Here is an 18,273-nt window from a genome sequence, read left to right on the forward strand (position 1 = left end):
GGGACCATGGTCCTGATCATGGCTTCTTCTAGGTAAAGGAAAACTAAAAAACCACTACATCGAAGCTGGAAACAGTGTCTCAACCCTTAGTTTGGGCATTCTAATCAAACTAGTGTTAGGAGATTTTCTCCAGAAATGTCGATTTAAAATAAATAAAAATACCCAACACCACTGGAGCCAACTCGAGGTACCCTGCTAATCAGGGCACTGTTTGTAGAGAAGACGGAAACAGCACATCAGAGGCTTCTGTTTTCTTTAAATCCCGCGGATATATGCCTTATCTGGACCGAGTGTTACAGCAGTCTCAAAGCTCCCATCTCTCTACAAGCTGCTCCTTCTTTCTTTGCACACTGTTTAATGACGTCTCCCTCCACTAGGACACACAAGCAGAGCCTTTATAGAACACAGGGTCTATAGCCTTCTTTTAAGACAAGCGAAAGAGCCACTTTAACAAAATAGCTGCCACTTTCCTTCACCTTGTCTCCAGCTCACCAACTGCGTCCTTACAGGAGAAATCCACTCCTGCCTTCTGCCTACTGCCAGAGCCACTGAACAGGCCTTTATGGATAGCTGGAAAAGATACTGTAATTTGATAGCCATCCTTTTTTTCCTGTTCTAATTATTATTTTAACGGGCTTCTTCTTATTTTAATAGATTTTTTTAATAAGGAAATCTTACTTACAAATTTTAATTAGCTTACTGAATATTCACTGCTTTGGAATAAGTAGTTTAATGAGGAAGGAGACCTCAGGCTACTAACTAGCCTGGAGTGTCTAAAGCAGCTAGGGGGAAATGATGCAGCCCTAGTGACAGAAGCCCAGGCCTGGGCTGCACAAACAGGACTTGGCAGCTGGGGCCCCAGGGATAGAGGGATCACACTGCCTCTTGCAAGGAAAAAAAAAAAAAAAAGTAAAAATCCAGTTTCTTGCTTTTTATCAAGAACCTCTGTGTAGGAAGAAGCCCTAGCGCTCCCACTTGTAAAGACTTGTGACTCTCTGTCAAATCACTTAACCTCTCTGAACATCAGTCTCCTCATCTGTAAGGGTTAGATAATAATTTTTTTCCATGCTAGACTGTTATAAAAGTGGGTCTTGTGCACCGCTTTAAAAGCTCTAAAATACGTTAGTTGAATGAATGAATGAATGAATCTTAATGTTGCCAATTAACCTCTCTACTATTTCAGGTTCTCATCTGTTAAAAAAAAAAAAGAAAATCAATCCTTTCTTTACAGTACATTTCAATTACAGTAGCAATGAAGAGTAAGTGAACATTTTTCATTCTAAAAACATCTAGCAGAGAAAGTAGGGCCAGAGTTCTTTAAACTCAAAATTGGAATCAGGAGAACAATGGAGTTTTTTGTGACTTGCTGATGTGACTAATCAATGCAAGTTAGCTCTATTTCAAAAAGTAAAGGCATATTAATATCTGCTTCACTAATTAAGAATATGTGACAATTTAGGTATGATTCTCAATGCTTATGACATTTGAAATAATTTTTTTTGTGAATTTTCAGGGTGTTATGTAAAAAAAGGGGAACTCCACCTTATTCAACCAAACCACGTCTTAAGAAACCAGAGACCTCAAATTCTGAGTTCAACCTGGAACTCTGTGCTAAGGACATTTACATTTATAATATATTAACACAAATGAATGTAATACTAACATAAACTCTAACTTTTTCACTTACCAGCACCTATTTATATAATATATAGTGAACTTAAAAAAACTATAATATATATTAACTTCACATGTAAAACCAAACTCCTGATCTTCCCTCCCCCTGAAAACCCTGCTCCTCCCAAATCCTTCCCCATCACACTTAATGAAAACTGCATCTTTCTGCCCCTCAAGCCAAAAATGTTCAAGTCCTTCTTGACCTTCTTTCTCTTCCAAGCTACGTTTCAACTATCAGTAAACCCTCTTGGCTGTACCTTCACAATTATCTGGAATCCAGCTTCTCATCACCTCTACCACAAACATCTTGGCCCAAGCCACCCTCATCTTCTGCCTGCATTATTGCAAAGACACCCTAACTGGTGGCTGCTTCTTTTTGTCTCCCTCGCTCTGTTGTCCATTCAGCCGTCATGGTGATCTTCCTGAACCTTAAGTCAGATCACACCACTCCTTAGAAGAAAAGTCCGCCATTACCATGGTGTCCAAGGCCCCTTCACCGTTTGGATCTCACCATCTCTCTGACCTCATCTCCTACTACTTCTCCCACTTGCTCAGGCAACTTTCACCTCAGGCCCTTTGCACTTAACTGTTCTCTCTGCCTGGAATGTTCTTCACACAGCTTGTTCATTCTCTCTTCAATCTTTACCAAACGATATTTTCTCAGGAGGGGCTTTCTTTACCACTCTATTAAAAATTAATTGTACATGTCACTTTCTGTTTTCCTTCCCTCTTTTGTTTTTCCTCCATAACACCTATCACTTTATTCTAATTTATCATCTCATTTACTCATTTTATCTGTTTGTACTCTCCCAGGAAAATGTAAGCTCCATGAGGCCAGGCTTGTCGTTGTTGTGTAAGTAGTAAACTTTTTAGTCAAGCGAAATATATATATATATATTTTTTTTTTTTCCAAAAAAAGGGCACACATCATAAGTAAAGAGATTGATGAATTTTCCAAAAAGTGAAGACACCCATGAAACCATAACTGAGATCAAGAAACATCAGGGGTGCCTGAGTGGCTCAGTTGGTTAAGCATTTGGCTCTTGGTTTCAGCTCAGGTGGTGATCTAAGGAATCAAGCCCACAAATTTCTTTCTCCCTCTCCCTCTGCTCACCCCCAACCTCATATGCATGTATATGTACATTCTGTCCTGCTCTAAAATAAATAAAGCTTAAGGAAAAAAAGAGGGGTGCCTGGGTGGCCCAGTCATTAAGTGGCTGCCTTTGGCCCAGGGTCCTGGGATCGAGCCCCACGTCAGGCTCCCTGCTCAGCAGGAAGTCTGCTTCTCCCTCTCCCGCTCCCCCTGTTGTGTTCCTTCTCTTGCTGTGTCTCTCTCTGTCAAATAAATAAATAAAATCTTTAAAAATTTTTTTTAATTAAAAAAAAAAAGAAAGAAACATCCTCTTTCCAATTACTATTCTCCCAAGGATAACCACTTTTATTCTGACTTTTAAAACTAAGATTAATATTGCCTGTTTTTGAGGGTTTTCTTTAGTAGTCTCCAGGGGTGTGTGGTGGTCAGTCACGATCCCAGGGCCCTGGGATCAAGCCTGGAGTCGAGTGAGGCTCCCTGCTCAGCAGCGGGTCTGTGTCTCCCTCTCCCTCCCCTGCTTGTGCTCTCATGCTCTCTTCTCTCTCTCCCAGATAAATTTAAAAATAAACAAACAAACAAAGTAGGCTCCATGACCCACTTGGGGCTTGAACTCATGACCCTGAGATCAAGAGTCTCATCCTCTGTGTTTTGCATTTTTCACTCATTATGTTTCTAAGATTCATTCGAATTGGGTCTATGTAGTTGTAGATCATCTTTTTTCACGGCTACACAGTAACCTGTAACAGGATTATACCACAATGGATTTATCCATTTCCCCAGTCAATGGACAACTGTCTTATTTTAAGTTTTTTGCCAACAAACAATGTTACAATAAATGCTTTTACACATGTCTCCTGATACACATACACAGTAAGTTTTCTAGGGCAATTTCACTTAGAAGTAAAATTGTAGATTGAATGGTATAGATATATTCAAATTTATAAGATAATGCCAAAAGTTTTCCGAGAGGCTATACCCACTTACATTCCTAACAAGAATATTTAAGAGTTCCTGTTACTGTATATTCTTGCCAACAATGTGTGGACTCAGTATGGTCAAATTTAGGATTTTCTGCCACAACCTGGGAAATGTAAAATGTGATTTCATTGCAGTCTTTAAATCACATTTTCCTGATTATTAATAAGAAGGGTCTTCTCATGTAATTGAATATTTATATTTCTTCTGTGAAGTCCTTATTTGCATTTTCCATTTTTCAAATGCATTCTTTTTTTCTTGTTAATTTATAGGAATTCCTTCTGTATTTCGGATTTTAATTTTGCTTATACACTTAAATCCCTTCTTGCAGTCTATGGCTGTCTTCACATTTTAAAAAAGGTTTTATTGGAAATGATTTCAAACTTGCAAAAAAAAGTTGCAAAAATAAAAATAGTACAAAGAACATCTGTGTATGCCTTTTACTCATATTCACCTGTTATTAAACATTCTGCTCCATTTCTTTTATCATCTGTGTGTATTCATGCATGCACACTCTCCCTCTGTGTTTATACATGTTTGTGTGTGTTTATATACATACATGCACACATATACACTTTTTTTTTCTGAACCATATGCAAATCAATTTTATACATCATGGCCCTTTATCCTTATATAAGTCAGTGTGTATTCCCTAAGACCAGAGATATTCTCTTTATATAACTGTAGTACAATTACAGATTATAATTGACTTGAATAAATTTAACCCACTATCCTTTATGGTATATTGTCCCTTTTGGTACAAGATCTAGTCTACGGTCAGGCAGTGCGTTTACCTGTCATGTCTCTATCCTCCTTTAGTGTGAAACATCTCCATGGCCTTTCTCTGACATTTTTAAAGAATGCTGCTCCCATCCTCCTTTTTTTCCTAACAGAACACTCCTCATTTTGTTTGTCTGATGTTTTCTAGTGATTAGATTCAGGTTACATTCTCAGATGAAGCACTACACAAAATGTCTACCCATCCTTCTTTGGTGATGTTGCTTCTAATCACTTGATCAGGGTTTGTTCCATTTCTGCACTCTATAATTGCTTTTTTTTTTTTTTTTAAATCCTTACAACTAACAAAGGGCCAATTGAGAGACACCTTAAGACTATTTTTTTCATCAAAATTTCCCCCTAAGGGGAAATGGGTTGGCTCAATGGGTTAAAGCCTTTGCCTTCGGCTCGAGTCATGATCCCAGAATCCTGGGATCGAGCCCCGGCATCGGGCTCTCTGCTCAGCAGGGAGCCTGCTTCCCCCTCTCTCTCTGCCTGCCTCTCTGCCTACTTGCCATCTCTGTCTGTCAAATAAATAAAATCTTTGAGGGGAGGGGATGGGAGGTTGGGTGAGCCTGGTGGTGGGTATTCTGGAGGGCACGTATTGCATGGAGCACTGGGTGTTATGCATACACGAATTCTGGGACACTGAAAAGAAATTTTTAAAAAAATTTTTAAAATAAATAATTAGATAAAATCTTAAAAAAAAAAAAAAATTCCCCCAGAGGGACACCTGGGTGGCTCAGTTGTTCAGCGTCTGTCTTTGGCTCAGGTCATGATCCCAGGGTTCTGGGATCAAGCCCCATGTCAGGCTCCCTGCTCAGCAGGAAAAGCCTGCTTCTCTTTCTCCCACTCCCTCTGCTTGTGTTCCCTTTCTCACTGTCTTGCTCTCTGTGTTTAAAAAAAAAAAAAAAGTTTCCCTCTAGATTTAATATCTACTGATGATTCCTGCCTGATCCAATCTTTACCAAAATGGTTGTATAATGTTGTTTCAGTCTTTATTAAGTACTTTTATAAACATTTCACCACTAAATTTATCAGTCTTTTCCTTTGTTGCTTATACTTTTTATGTTCTTTTTAATAAATATTAAAAGTACTAAAGATATTTCCTTACCTTTTCTTCTAAAGGTTCCTTACTTATTCTTAATTATTATTTTAAGCAGTATTTTAAGCAATAACAAATAAATCAGTTTCATATGCCCTAAATCTGGCAAAAATTGTGTTGCAACAATTGCCTGTTATCAGCGGATTTCCATTTTTTTAAGTTAGTTTTGTATATGAACGATTTCTGGATTCTAAATTTAATTGTATTTTAGTATGATGTATATTTTAAACAATGCTTTTTCTCTTTAGAAAGTAGTTAACCTGTCAGATCTGGAACATTCTCTGCTTTCATTTCTAAACAACTTAAACAACAGGACACTAATTTATAAGGCTAGCAGCTGATGTCTAATACTTAAAATGATAACATCATTGTTCCCTCTTCAGAGATGTGTAGGAGGGGAACTGTTGAGGGGAAATTAACTCCTTTAGTCAGGAAAAGGGTAAAAAGGGGGAGGAAATTGTCACAATTTAATGCTTAAACAGATCCCTGAAATTCTGCATTTGAAAGGTTGAACTGCGGAAAAAAATGGTCAGCAAGTTTGCTTTGTAGACACACTAATCTAAGTCTATTATTTCCATGTCTCAAGCAATTACCAAAAAAAATTTTTTAAACCTAACAAAGCTGTTTTTCTGTCAGAAAGTAAGTGAAATGAATATAGTAATGTGCTTAAAAAATAAGTAATGTGTTCTTAGTCTGTTTTAGAAGTAGAGCAAAACCTCCCTAGTTCAGAGCAGTCAGAAGGAAACTTTTCTGCCACTTATTACACAGCATGTCTTAGGCAAGTCCTACATTACACACAAAATGCTAGTACTACACTAATGAAAAGCCAGGATTGTATCGCTTTCAAAAAATGTATATAATCTGTGTTATTCTCCAATGGTAACTATGTTATAGAAGAAAAGAAGCAAAGGCATGAAAACACTTTGACTGAAACTGGACCTGCAAACATTTGAATTCTAAAGTCAGAGAGCTGTTGGGAGAGCCGGAAAATGGGGCTTGGCATCATCAATTGGCGTTTAGCATGAGCCCAATCCTTTCACTAGTGTTCAGGGAAAATGTGCACACCAGAAAAACACGCACTTAATTTCAGCTTCCCGACATGACCCAGCATTATACTGTTCCTTCACAGCTCAAGTGGCAGTGAGTACTACATCACCCAGATAGGAATGTTCTATACACATCTTCACAAGTTGGTAACTCAAATCAACTATATTCCATTTCAAACTGAGCAAGAGGAATCAAGATAAGCCACTATTTTGTAAGAGAATGACACTAACTCTTAAACGATAGCTTAATTATAAACCGAAGAAGGTTCTAGAGGTCCTATGGAAAGTAATGCCAAAACAGAAGCTAGAAATCATCTCAAACCCAGACTCTAATTCCTTAAAGAACGATGACTTAAAATACTGATAGAAACTTCCAGTATGGGATCTGAAGGGGATCTTTACTATCTTGAACTTCAGACGTACAAAAGAAGTATTTATTTAGAAACTACTTTAAAATGTGTGTATCTGGGGACGCCTGGGTGGCGCAGTTGGTTAAACGACTGCCTCCGGCTCAGGGCGTGATCCTGGAGTCCCGGGATCGAGTCCCACATCAGGCTCCCAGCTCCATGGGGAGTCTGCTTCTCCCTCTGACCTTCTCCTCGCTCATGCTCTCTCTCACTGTCTCTCTCTCTCTCAAATAAATAAAAATAAAAATCTTAAAAAAAAAAAAATTTAAAAAAAAAAAATGTGTGTATCTGGGGCACCTGGATGACTCAGTGGGTTAAAGCCTCTGCCTTCGGCTCAGGTTATGATCCCAGGGTCCTGGGATTGAGCCCTACATGGGGCTTCTCTGCTCAGCGGGGAGCCTGCTTCCCTTCCTCTCTCTGCCTGCCTCTCTGCCTACTTGTGATCTCTGTCTGTCAAATAAATAAATACAATCTTTAAAAACAAAAAATGTGTGTGTCCCATGACCAATAGGGAGCATTGAAATTTCTGCCAAGGGTCAGCTTTTCCTTAAGTTCCACTGCAACAGCTGGCTGGTAATGACCACATCTGCGTGCTCTAAGGAAAAGCTATCCCAATGTCAATCTATAAACAACTGTGTAAGTATTTAAATAAAATTATATTTTAGAGCTAATGCCAGTAAAATATACTTATTTTATAAGTAGAATGTACTTATTTTATAAGGAGGTACAGTGGTTTGTCTCCAATCCTCAACCTAAATACCCATCTATCTGCCTAAAACTAAATGTATTTTTGTTAGAAGATGACAGCTAATTTCAGGGCCACAATTTATTACAAATAAACATTTAAAAAAACAAAACAGTGACAGGTATAAACTTAATTCTTCTGTTTAATTAGTAACAAGAAAGCAAAGAAATCCTTGGGACCCAAATATCCTAGTATGGTTACCAGGAAAACACTTAGTGAATTCCTCAAAGCTTTCACCAAAGAGTTATATTAAATTTCCTTTCGGCAACAAATAAATTGGTTTCTCACTGGTAGAAGCTTAGGTCAGTCATCTAAATCAGGGAAAGCAGGACTACATGCCATTTACTGAAGAGTCACTTAAGAATAAACCGTGTCTCTCCCCGTGGCATGTTTATGTCCTCTCTATCGAAGATTTACACCGGCATGGTGCGTGATTATCTTGATTCCTTGCCACTTAGGGTTTAAAAAAATTACCTAAGCTTTAAAAAGCTTGCATAAAAATGTGTAAACATCTATATTTATATTTTTTATCTTCTTTGATGATGGAACACATGGATCTGACATTTGGTGATTCCCCGAGAAAAGAAGAGGGTTCCTGTACGAACAGGGAAACAAGACAGACCCATGGCATCCTCTCACCTGTGACACTGTGATGCTGCATTTCTTGGCCAGCTCCTCTTTGGCTTCTTCACTGGGGTAGGGGTTACTGAGGTGTGAGTAAAAATATTCATTCAAGATTTCTGTGGCCTGTTTACTGAAGTTACGCCTTTTTCGTCTATGACAAGAACCAAAAGAGAATTATAGTTATAATCAGCCTTAACTGAAGAGGGATATGTTGATTAGAATTATATGAAAAAAATAGATTTCTATTTTTAAACATTCTTAGGGAATGATTTATCACAATGATATTGCAGTTATGCTCTTGGCATCCTCCAAAGCACTGTTGAAATCATTTTAAGATGTAGGATCACTATAAATACAAGAATGTGAAGCACAATTAACTTGATTCTTTCATTTATTCAACAAGGATCTGATACATTATAGGTACTCAATAAAGATCCAGTGGGAACAAAAAAGGTAAGGTCTACCAGAGAGTTTACAGGAGATTGGAGGGTTGAGGGAGAGAGCAGAAAGTTAGGGGGAAGACAGTCATTAGACATGTGTCACGGACATAAATACAAATTATGGAGACCATATCAAGTGTCATGAAGGAAAAGTATAAGGTATAACAAAAGCACATAAGAGGGAAATTTAGCACAGATTACAGAGTCAGGAAAAATTTCCTTGTAGGAGTGACACGGAGTCTGAGATCTGGAGAATGTGTAGGCATTACATTAGTCAGACAAAAAGTAGAGGGGAAGAGGAATGAGCAGAGAAAGTGGTTTTGAAACAGAAACGAACTTGGAAAGTCCAAAGGGGCAGGTACCAGATTATACACATACCTAGTGGATCCATAAGAATTTTAAGATTTTAAGTGCAACAGGAAGCTATTAAAGGCTTTAAGTTTTATGTTCCAAAAAGATCATTCTAACTGCTGAGAAGAGTTGGATGAGGGCATGAAAGGAAATGTAGATCTTTTAAAAAAGACTTTATTCAACAATTATCACATGATTTCTCTGATATGAGGAATCTGAGAAGCAGTGCGGGGGGTTGTGGGGGGTAGGGGAGGTAAAAATGAAACAAGATGGGATTGGAAGGGAGACAAACCATAAGAGACTCTTAATCTCACAAAACAAACTGAGGGTTGCTGGGGGGTAGGGGGTTGGGGTGGGGGGTTGGGTTATGGACATTGGGGAGGGTATGTACTATGGTGATGCTGTGAAATGTGTAAGCCTGATGATTCACAGACCTGTACTCCTGGGGCAAATAATACATTGTACGTTAATAATAATAATAATAAAGACTTTATTCATTCATTCGCCGGAGAGAGAGCAAGCAAGCACAAGCAGGCAGAGTGGCAGGCAGAGGGAGAGGGAGAAGCAGACTCCCCTGAGCAGAGAGCCCGACAATAAGGGGGATCTCAATCCCAGGACCAGAGATCATGACCTGAGCTGAAGGCAGATGCTCAGCTGACTGAAGCCACCCAGAAGCCCCAGGAAATACAGATATTTAAGGGGACAACTGCAATGGTCAAATTGAGAGATAATGGTAACCTGGCATAGGGCAAGAGTAACGGAAATAAAAAGATTCAAGATCTATCTGAAAGGTAAAAACAGTAGGACTTGGTGATGGATTGGATGGGGGCAGTGAGTGGAGAAGAAAAAGAAGGAATGTAAGAAAAAAATACATTTCTTTAACAAGTTTGTTTTTTTTTAAAGATTTTATTTATTTATTTGACAGAGATCACAAGTAGGCAGATAGGCAGATGGGGGTGGGCATGGGAAGCAGGCTCCCCGGTGAGCAGAAAGCCCAATGTGGGGCTCGATCCCAGGGCCCAAGATCATGATCTGAGCCAAAGGCAGAAGCTTAACCCACTGAGCCAGCAGGTGCCCCAGGAAAAAAATACATGAAGAATTTCTAGATTTTTCTGCATAAGCAAGTGTCTGGAATAAGGCATGATTTGTTTACAAGGGAAAGCAGGGAAGGAAATTTTCTTTGTTTTTACTGGGAAGGGAGTGGCAGAGTTAGAAGACCAAGTATTTATTAACAATTTCTTTCAAACAGCAAAAATATTACTCATGTTTGGGTTTTGTTATTATAATTTTAAAGAACTCCAGCCTGAAAATTAGCACTTGTCAGACTTCACTTTCAATTAGATCCTCCAGTAACTAGAAAATACTTCCCCAAATAATTTTCTTCCAAATAATTTTAATGATCGTCTCCACTTGTGATATCCTATACTCGGGAAGGAGTCAGTAGGCAGTTGTAAACCGTGCAGACCCTATGAGATTCTTCTAGTTAAAATGATGTTCACTAACATGGCAGGTTAAGTATGTGATCTATGTCTCAACATTAAGGGAGAGTCAGGGGAGGAAGAAATCTGGGTCTGATCAAAACACCTCAGGTTAGAGTCCTGAAATTTCCTAATTTTAATAATTTTTTTGAAGGTTAAACCATCGGTTGTTTCCTTAAGGATGAAAGAAAAATTCAAGATCTACTTAGGAATTAAAATCTACAGAATATGATGATGAATTAAATGGGGGAAGTGGTGAGTAAAAACAGGGAGGGAAGGAAAGGGAGAGAAAGACATCAAGATCAGCAGTTGGGATTTCTGCAGTGGTCATGCATTCCTCTGACCTGAGGGCACTTGGAAGAGGCACCCTCTGAAAAGTGGGCGTGTGGGTGAGTAGGGTAAAAAAGGTCTAGGATAGGTATTGAAACTGTCCAATCTATAGATAATTATCTGGCCCAAATCTATAGATGACTACCTGGCCCATATACTATGCTATAGTATCATATTTGTTGAGATCATACAAAAATGACCTACCCATGAAAATCTAAGTTTCTGACTTCTTATGAAAATCTTGGAAGATCAGTCACACAAATGCCACATTCTCAGAAGCCAGCCATAGGCTAATGCTGAGTGATGGCTATGCCCCCAGACATGCACCCCTCTGTTCTAATCCTCATTGGCCCTCAACCAGCCACTCCACTGATCTATTATATGTAGCCATATGAATTGCGAACTCTAAGTCTAAAACCTGGAGTCCAGAGCACCCTTCTTTGGTAGATGGGATGCTGCTCAGTTGCTGAATGGTTGAATAAAGCCAATTAGATCTTTAAAATAATAATAATAATAAACATGGAGTCCAGCAGCAAGACTGAGGCTTGACACAAGGGCATTTCTTTGGGAAATGAAAGGAGGAATGAGCAGGAACCTATCTGGGAAAGCAAAGCTAAGCCTCGCTTATTTATCAAGTCTGTCTAGGAATGGTTTTAGTAAACACTGAAAAACGTCAGAGAACAAATTTATGAGCAGAATAGGATACCTCATCCCAGACAGTCTGGCTATGTCTAAACTACTAGAGCACTTCTACTAGAAGAGCAGAGGGACCTACGCAAATTTCTTTGTAAATGTTTTGTACTGGTACATGCTTCAACTTGTCCAATTACCAGGAAAATGTGAGTGTGGCCAAAGGAGAAGCCAGGAGCAAGTGAGCAAGGAAATCATGTATCTGAATGAGCATGTTTGCCTAGAACAGAAAAACCTCGGCTTCCCAGTGCAAAGGCCTTGCTGAAAGGCACTACAGGAATAGACGGAACCAAAGCTCAGTGTTTGCATTCACTTGAAGGCATAAAACAGGAGAACTTGGTGTTATGCTTTATTTATTTTTTAGAAAAACATTCTGTAGAAAATGCCCATTAAGCATCCCCCTAAGTTCCTTTCCCGCAGGCTTTAGCACACTCTAAATGGCTGTGCCTCAGGCCAGTGTACAGCGGCGCCTCAGTCCCAGGGCCGTGTCCCATCAGCATTGCCACGTCACTAACAGCAATCTCTGCGGGAGAAGGGACTCTGCTCCAAGCTCTGCCACCTTCCCATTCTGCCTCTGCTCACTCTGACTTGTTAACATACTTCCTCTTCTCAGAAGAAAAATAAATCATTTAGGTGTATATATTATGAATGCAGTTATGTAATAAAAAAAGCATACATGTTGGCAAGAATGGGAAAGTATCAGCAGAAATAAGGATCACAATTGTTAGGAAGGATTTCTTTCTGAAGGAAGTACTTTAAAATATCTTTGTTACATAATATCTTTTGTTAAAATACTCGAAGTTGAGAAGCAATTTTGAAATTTTTTTTTTTTTTGCTCTCTGACACTACCTTAACTCTTTGACTTGAGATATTAAAAGTATGAAGCAGAAATATTCATTCATCTGCTTAGCCAATAAATTACCTTTTGCAGCTTATTGCATTTAGAAGCTTGCTGGAATCGTGGGGAATATAAACGTTTAAGACTTGGCGATTGCTTTTCGGTGACAATGTGGCTTATGTTCCTGAAAAGCTATAATAAAGGCAATCTGAATGAAGTTTGGTCTAGAGAATTGTGACAATGTAGTATCAGTATTGAAGAGAAGGTAGAGACCAGTCCCGTTCACTAGACTTCCCCAAAAGGGAACATTTAGGCTGGGCCTGGAAGGATGAGCAAGGTCTCACGAAATAACATGAACACTCGCTCCATTCCAGGCTCCATGCTGGACACCCTTCCAGATGACAACTCATCAGTGGCGACCAAGTTGGGGATAGGGTTGGCAGTTTGCTGTGGAAGGCCAGAGATGGGGAGCTGGGAGGAGAAGAGGGGCAGTGGTTCTAATCAGAGGAAACAGGTAAGACCAAGAGGGATTTCATTTTGTATTAATCACAGGAGAGAACACTTTAATGATATAAAGACAGCACTAAAAATGTTAGAAGTTTGATCTAATAATTCCATTTGTGAGAATTAATCCTAGGAAATAATTCTAAAGATCAAAAAGTTTCAATGCATAAGGATTTTCACGGAAACACTAGTTTCCATAAACATGTGTTTAAAATAATATCCTCTTTCATCATTTTCTTGCTCCTTACCTTGTTTTATTTTCTTCACAGCACTTACCATTGCATTTCATTGCCTAACTGAATAGAATACCATAGCACACAGGCATAGCTTATGTTACTGTGCCTCAAAGGTACTGCAATTTTGATGAATTAAAGGTCTGTGACATTCCTGCATTGAACAAATCTATCAGAGGCAATTTACCAATAACAATTGCTCACTTGGTGTCTGTGTCACATCCTGATAATTCTTGAAATATTTCAAACATCTCTATTATTATTTATTTGTTATGGTGATCTGTGATCAGTGATCTTCGATGTTACTATTGTGATTGCTTTTGGATGTCAAGAACCGTGCCCATCGAAGAAAGCAAACTTAATAAATGTTGTGTGTGTTTGGACTGTTTTACTGACTGGCCATCCCCCGTCTCTCCCTATCTCCTCAGGCCTCCCTATTCCCTGAGACACAACAATATTGGTATTAGGTTAAGTAATAACCCTACGATGTCCTCTAAGTATTCAAGTGAAAGGAAGAGTTGCACATCTCTCACTTGAAATCAAAAGCTAGAAATGATTAAGCTTAGAGGGGAAGGGATGTCTTCATTAAGATTGGTAAAACAGGCCAAAAACTAGGCCTCTTGAGCCAAACCATCAACCAAGTTGTGAATGTAAAGGAAAAGTTCTTGAAGGAAATTAAAAATGCTATTCCAATAAACACATGAATGATAAGAAAGTGAAAACACGGCATCTGCCTTCAGCTCAGGTCATGATCCTAGGGTCCTGGGATCAACTCCTGTGTCAGGCTCCCTGCTTAGCAGGCAGTCTGCTTCTCCCTCTACCCTTCCCCCAGGCTCATGATCTCTCTCCCTCTCTCTCAAATAATTTTTTTTAAAAGAAAAAAAATTTTAATTGTCTGTATAGAAGATCAAATAGGCTAGAACATATTCTCTTAAGCCAAAGAGCAAGGCCCTACTGCTTTTCAATTCTGTGAAGGCTAAGAGAGGGGTGGAGGCTACAGATAAAAACTATGAAGCTAGTTGGGGTTGGTTCATGAGGTCTAAGGAAGAAGTCACCTCCATAACATAAAAGTGCAAGGAGAAGCAGCAGGTGCTGACCGAGAAGCTACAGCAAGTTCTCCAGAAGAACTCTCTAAGATCATTAATGCAGGTGACTACACGAAACAACAGATTTTCAGTGTAGACAAAGCAACCTTATCCTGGAAGAAGATGCCACCTAGGACTTTCCTTGCTAGAGAAGAGAAGTCAATGCCTGGCTTCAAAGCTTCAAAGAACAGGTTGGTTCTCTGGTTAGGAGCTAATACAGCTGGTGACTTTGAGGTCAATGCTCACTGACCATTCCAAAAATTGTAGGGCCCTAGAGAGTTCTGTTAACTCTAGTCTGCCTGTGCTCCATCAATGGAACAACCAAGCCTAGATGTCAGCACATCTGTTTACAAAATGGTTTCCTGAATATCTTAAAGCTCACTGTTAAGACCTACTGCTCAGGAAAAACAAGACTACTTTCAAAATATTACTGCTCATTGACAATGCACCTGGCTACCCAAGAGCAGTGATGGAGATGGACAATGAGACTATGTTTTCATGGCTGCTACCACAACATCCATTCTGCAGCCCATGGATCAAGGAGAATTCTGACTTTTAAGTGTCACTATTTAAGAAAAACATTTTGTAAAGATATAGCTGCCAGAGATCGTGATTCCTCTGCTGGATCTGGGCAAAGTAATTGAAAATCTTCGGGAAAGGATTCCCCATTCTGAGGCCATTATGAACATTCATGATTCATGGGAAGAGATCAAAATACCAACATTAACAGGAGTTTGACAGAAGTTGATTCCAAACCTCATAAAGACTTTTTAGTGGAGGAAGTCACTGCAGATGTGGTGGGAATAGAAAGGAAACTAGAAAGTGGAGCCTGAAGTGGACAGAATTGCTGCCATCTCATGATAAAACTTGAACAGATGAGGAGTTGCTTCTTATGGATGAGTAAAGAAAGTGATTCCTCTTTTTTTAAATTTTTAAATCTCTTTAATTAACATATAATGTATTATTAGCCCCAGGGGTAAAGGTCTGTGAACTGTCAGGTTTACACACTTCACAGCACTCACCATAGCACACACCCTCCCCAATGTCCATAACCTAACCACCCTCGCCCTAGTCCCCTCCCCCCAGAAACCCTCATGAAAGTGATTTCTTAAGATGGAATCTACTCTTGGTGAAGATGCCATGAAGATGGTTGAAATGACAACAAAGGATTTAGAATGTGACATAAACAGTTGATAAATCAGCAGAAGACTGACTCCAATTTTGAAAGAAGCTCTATTGTGAGTAAAATACTATAAAAAAGCATCATGTGCTACAGAGAAATCGTCTGTGAAGAGACAGTCATGCAGCAAACTTCACTGTTGTTTTAAGAAATTGTCCCAGCCACCCCAGCCTTCAGCAACCACCACCCTGATAGGTCAGCAGCATCAACACTGAGACAAGACCCTCCACCATCAAAAAGATTATAACTTGCTGGAAGCTCGGATGATGGTTAGCATTTTTTTTTTAAGCAATAAAGTATTTTTTAATTAAGGCATGTACATTTTATTTTAGATATAATGCTATGGCACACTTAACAGACTATAGTACAGTGTAAACATAACTTTTATAGGGGCTAAGAAGCTAAAATATTAATTTGATTCACTTTATTGTGATACTCACTTCACTGCGGTGGTCTATAACCAAGTCTGCAATATCTCTGAGGTATGCCCATATTTGTTTACTTTTTGATTGTCTGTTTTGCCAAGCAGACTGTAAGTTCAACTGGGTCAAATATGTTAACCTATCTTGTTTACTTTTAAAATCTTCAGCATAAGTAAATACTTGTAGAAGGAAGGAAGAAAGGAAAGAAGAAAAGAAGGAAGAAACCATAATGGAAATAAAGGGACAACTTAAATGATCAAAAATGCAGGAATAGCTAGGTAAATTATTTATCATATATCCATTTGGTAGACTTCAACCATTAAAATGTTTAAAATTAGAGCTTATACTATATAAAAATGTTTGTTTATTCATGGTAAATTTTTTAAAATGCAAACCAAATCAGGCATATTGCACCATCACCAGAACATTTTTTTAAAAGCCCCTAAACCAGAAGGAAATATCCTAGAGCATTTTCAGTAATTTTCTTTCCTTATGTAGCAAAAATGTAATGTTCTTTAACCTTTCATTTTTCTATTTTATAGATTATCCAATTTTCCAAAGTGAGCTTGGGATTCTTTAAATAGGAAAAAAAATAGAATAAAACTTCAAAGAATCTTAATAATGAAAAAGCAATACAGGCAGGAACAGGTCACATAAGGCCTTAAACGTGAGGTTAAGTAGTGTGTATGTGAGTTATCCAGCACTGAAAAGCTACTGTGGTTTTTAAGCAAAGCAATTGGGGTATCACAGGGACACGCCAGGGCAGGGGGAAGGATGGGCAAGAAAGGGGCTGAGACTGGAGACAGGGAGACACAGGAGGGAACTGTTTGAGGCCAGGTACAAAAGGATGGACTGAGTTAGTGGGAGCATGGAAAGAAATGGGCAAGGCTGAAAACCAAGCACTGGTGAGTTCTGGTAACTGATTCAGTATGGAAGAAGAAGGAACCAGAAGTGATACAGGCCTTTCCTTAGCTAGGAGAATGGTAGTACAGTTAGGTGGCATACGATTCTCTGTTCTCTAAGAGCGAGCTCCGGCATGAACACGGTCCCACACACCTTGTTTTCCAGTTGAGAAGCTAACTTAGTTATTTCTTCAATATTGTAGAAGTTGAATAATAATTACCACCTCTGTGAGATTGCAAGGGAGAGAAAGCAAAACAAAACAGAAACTCCTTTCAAAAGCTGAAGACCGATCACAAGCTTCAGCAATGTCCAAGAGGCTTCCCCTCAGAGGCAGCATACCCTAGGAGCCTGACAATTCTGCTACGTCATCCAGTAGGTGCTACGCACCATAGAGCGACTGATCAACTCCTGCAAAACTTGGTGAAAGTTTCAGATAAAAGGGAAATTTTCATCTTTATGGAAGAAACTGATAAGCTTTCTTCCTTGGTTTGGAAAAAACAGTATTTGGGGGTTTTGCGGTCATTGCTATTAACTACAACACATTTTCTTCTTGGGAGTATCAGTGTCTCCAAGCATTGTCTTATAATAGGCACAGGTAATGTAACACTGAGAAATTCTTAGAAAGCAAACCTTTGTTAAAACAGAGTTACATACTGAAAATTATCCTTAAAAATACTTTTTAGCATCAGAATTAAAGGCTACCTCTTCCTAAGTCCTTAGTAGCAGCAGTAATCCTCTTTTCTGAGTTACCAAAATGGTAGCTAATAGGAGGACCTCTCCCAGATAAGAAGAGGCCTCACAGCACCGGCACCAGGAGGTGAATCACCTATCCATTGTAGAGAAGAGCTCTTAGCCAAATTAAAGAAGACTCTAGGACCAACTGGCCAGTTTTACAGAAAATAATACACAAGGAGTGAAAGGGGGAAAGGAAAAAAGCCATGCAACAGATTCGTGGCCTCACATACCTGGCATCAAGGAACCTTGATCTTAAAATCATAACTGCTTCACAAGTGCTTTGTTTGAGCTGCATCTGAATGGAACTAAATTTTCGATGGATGATGCCCACCATTCTTTCAATCTCTTTTGGGGAAATGGGACGTGTTCTACTCTGCTCTCGGAGAAGGTTCATCACATGTGTAGTGAATTCATTACATGCCTGTAAAGGGGGGAAAAAAAGTCACTCCTTAGGAATCTGGTATTTTATAGTATCATACCCAAACATTAACATCTAAATTTCCACTTCATTTGCAATTGCCAATGGTATTATGCGGTGAGGGGTGTGGAATGAAAGCTAGGACATTAGTCAAATGGCGGCGATAGTCAGATGCGGCAGCAAGAATTCTGAAACTATGAATGGCCCAACATGCAAAGAA

General features: G+C 39.0%; 1 protein-coding gene across 3 annotated transcripts in view; it reads right to left on the reverse strand.

Annotated features, from left to right (window-relative positions):
* PBX3 (PBX homeobox 3) overlaps positions 1 to 18,273 on the reverse strand; it is a 211,573-nt gene that overhangs the window by 24,479 nt on the left and 168,821 nt on the right. For all 3 annotated transcript variants that reach the window (XM_044264895.1, XM_044264896.1, XM_044264897.1), the window contains exons 4-5: positions 17,866 to 18,056; positions 8,462 to 8,597 (exon numbers count right to left, since the gene is read on the reverse strand). In XM_044264895.1, the coding sequence (XP_044120830.1) occupies positions 8,462 to 8,597; positions 17,866 to 18,056 (327 nt within the window). The remainder of the gene's footprint in view (positions 1 to 8,461; positions 8,598 to 17,865; positions 18,057 to 18,273) is intronic.

Source organism: Neovison vison, chromosome 9 (assembly GCF_020171115.1).
Source record: "Neovison vison isolate M4711 chromosome 9, ASM_NN_V1, whole genome shotgun sequence".
Classification (NCBI taxonomy): Eukaryota; Metazoa; Chordata; class Mammalia; order Carnivora; family Mustelidae; genus Neogale; species Neogale vison.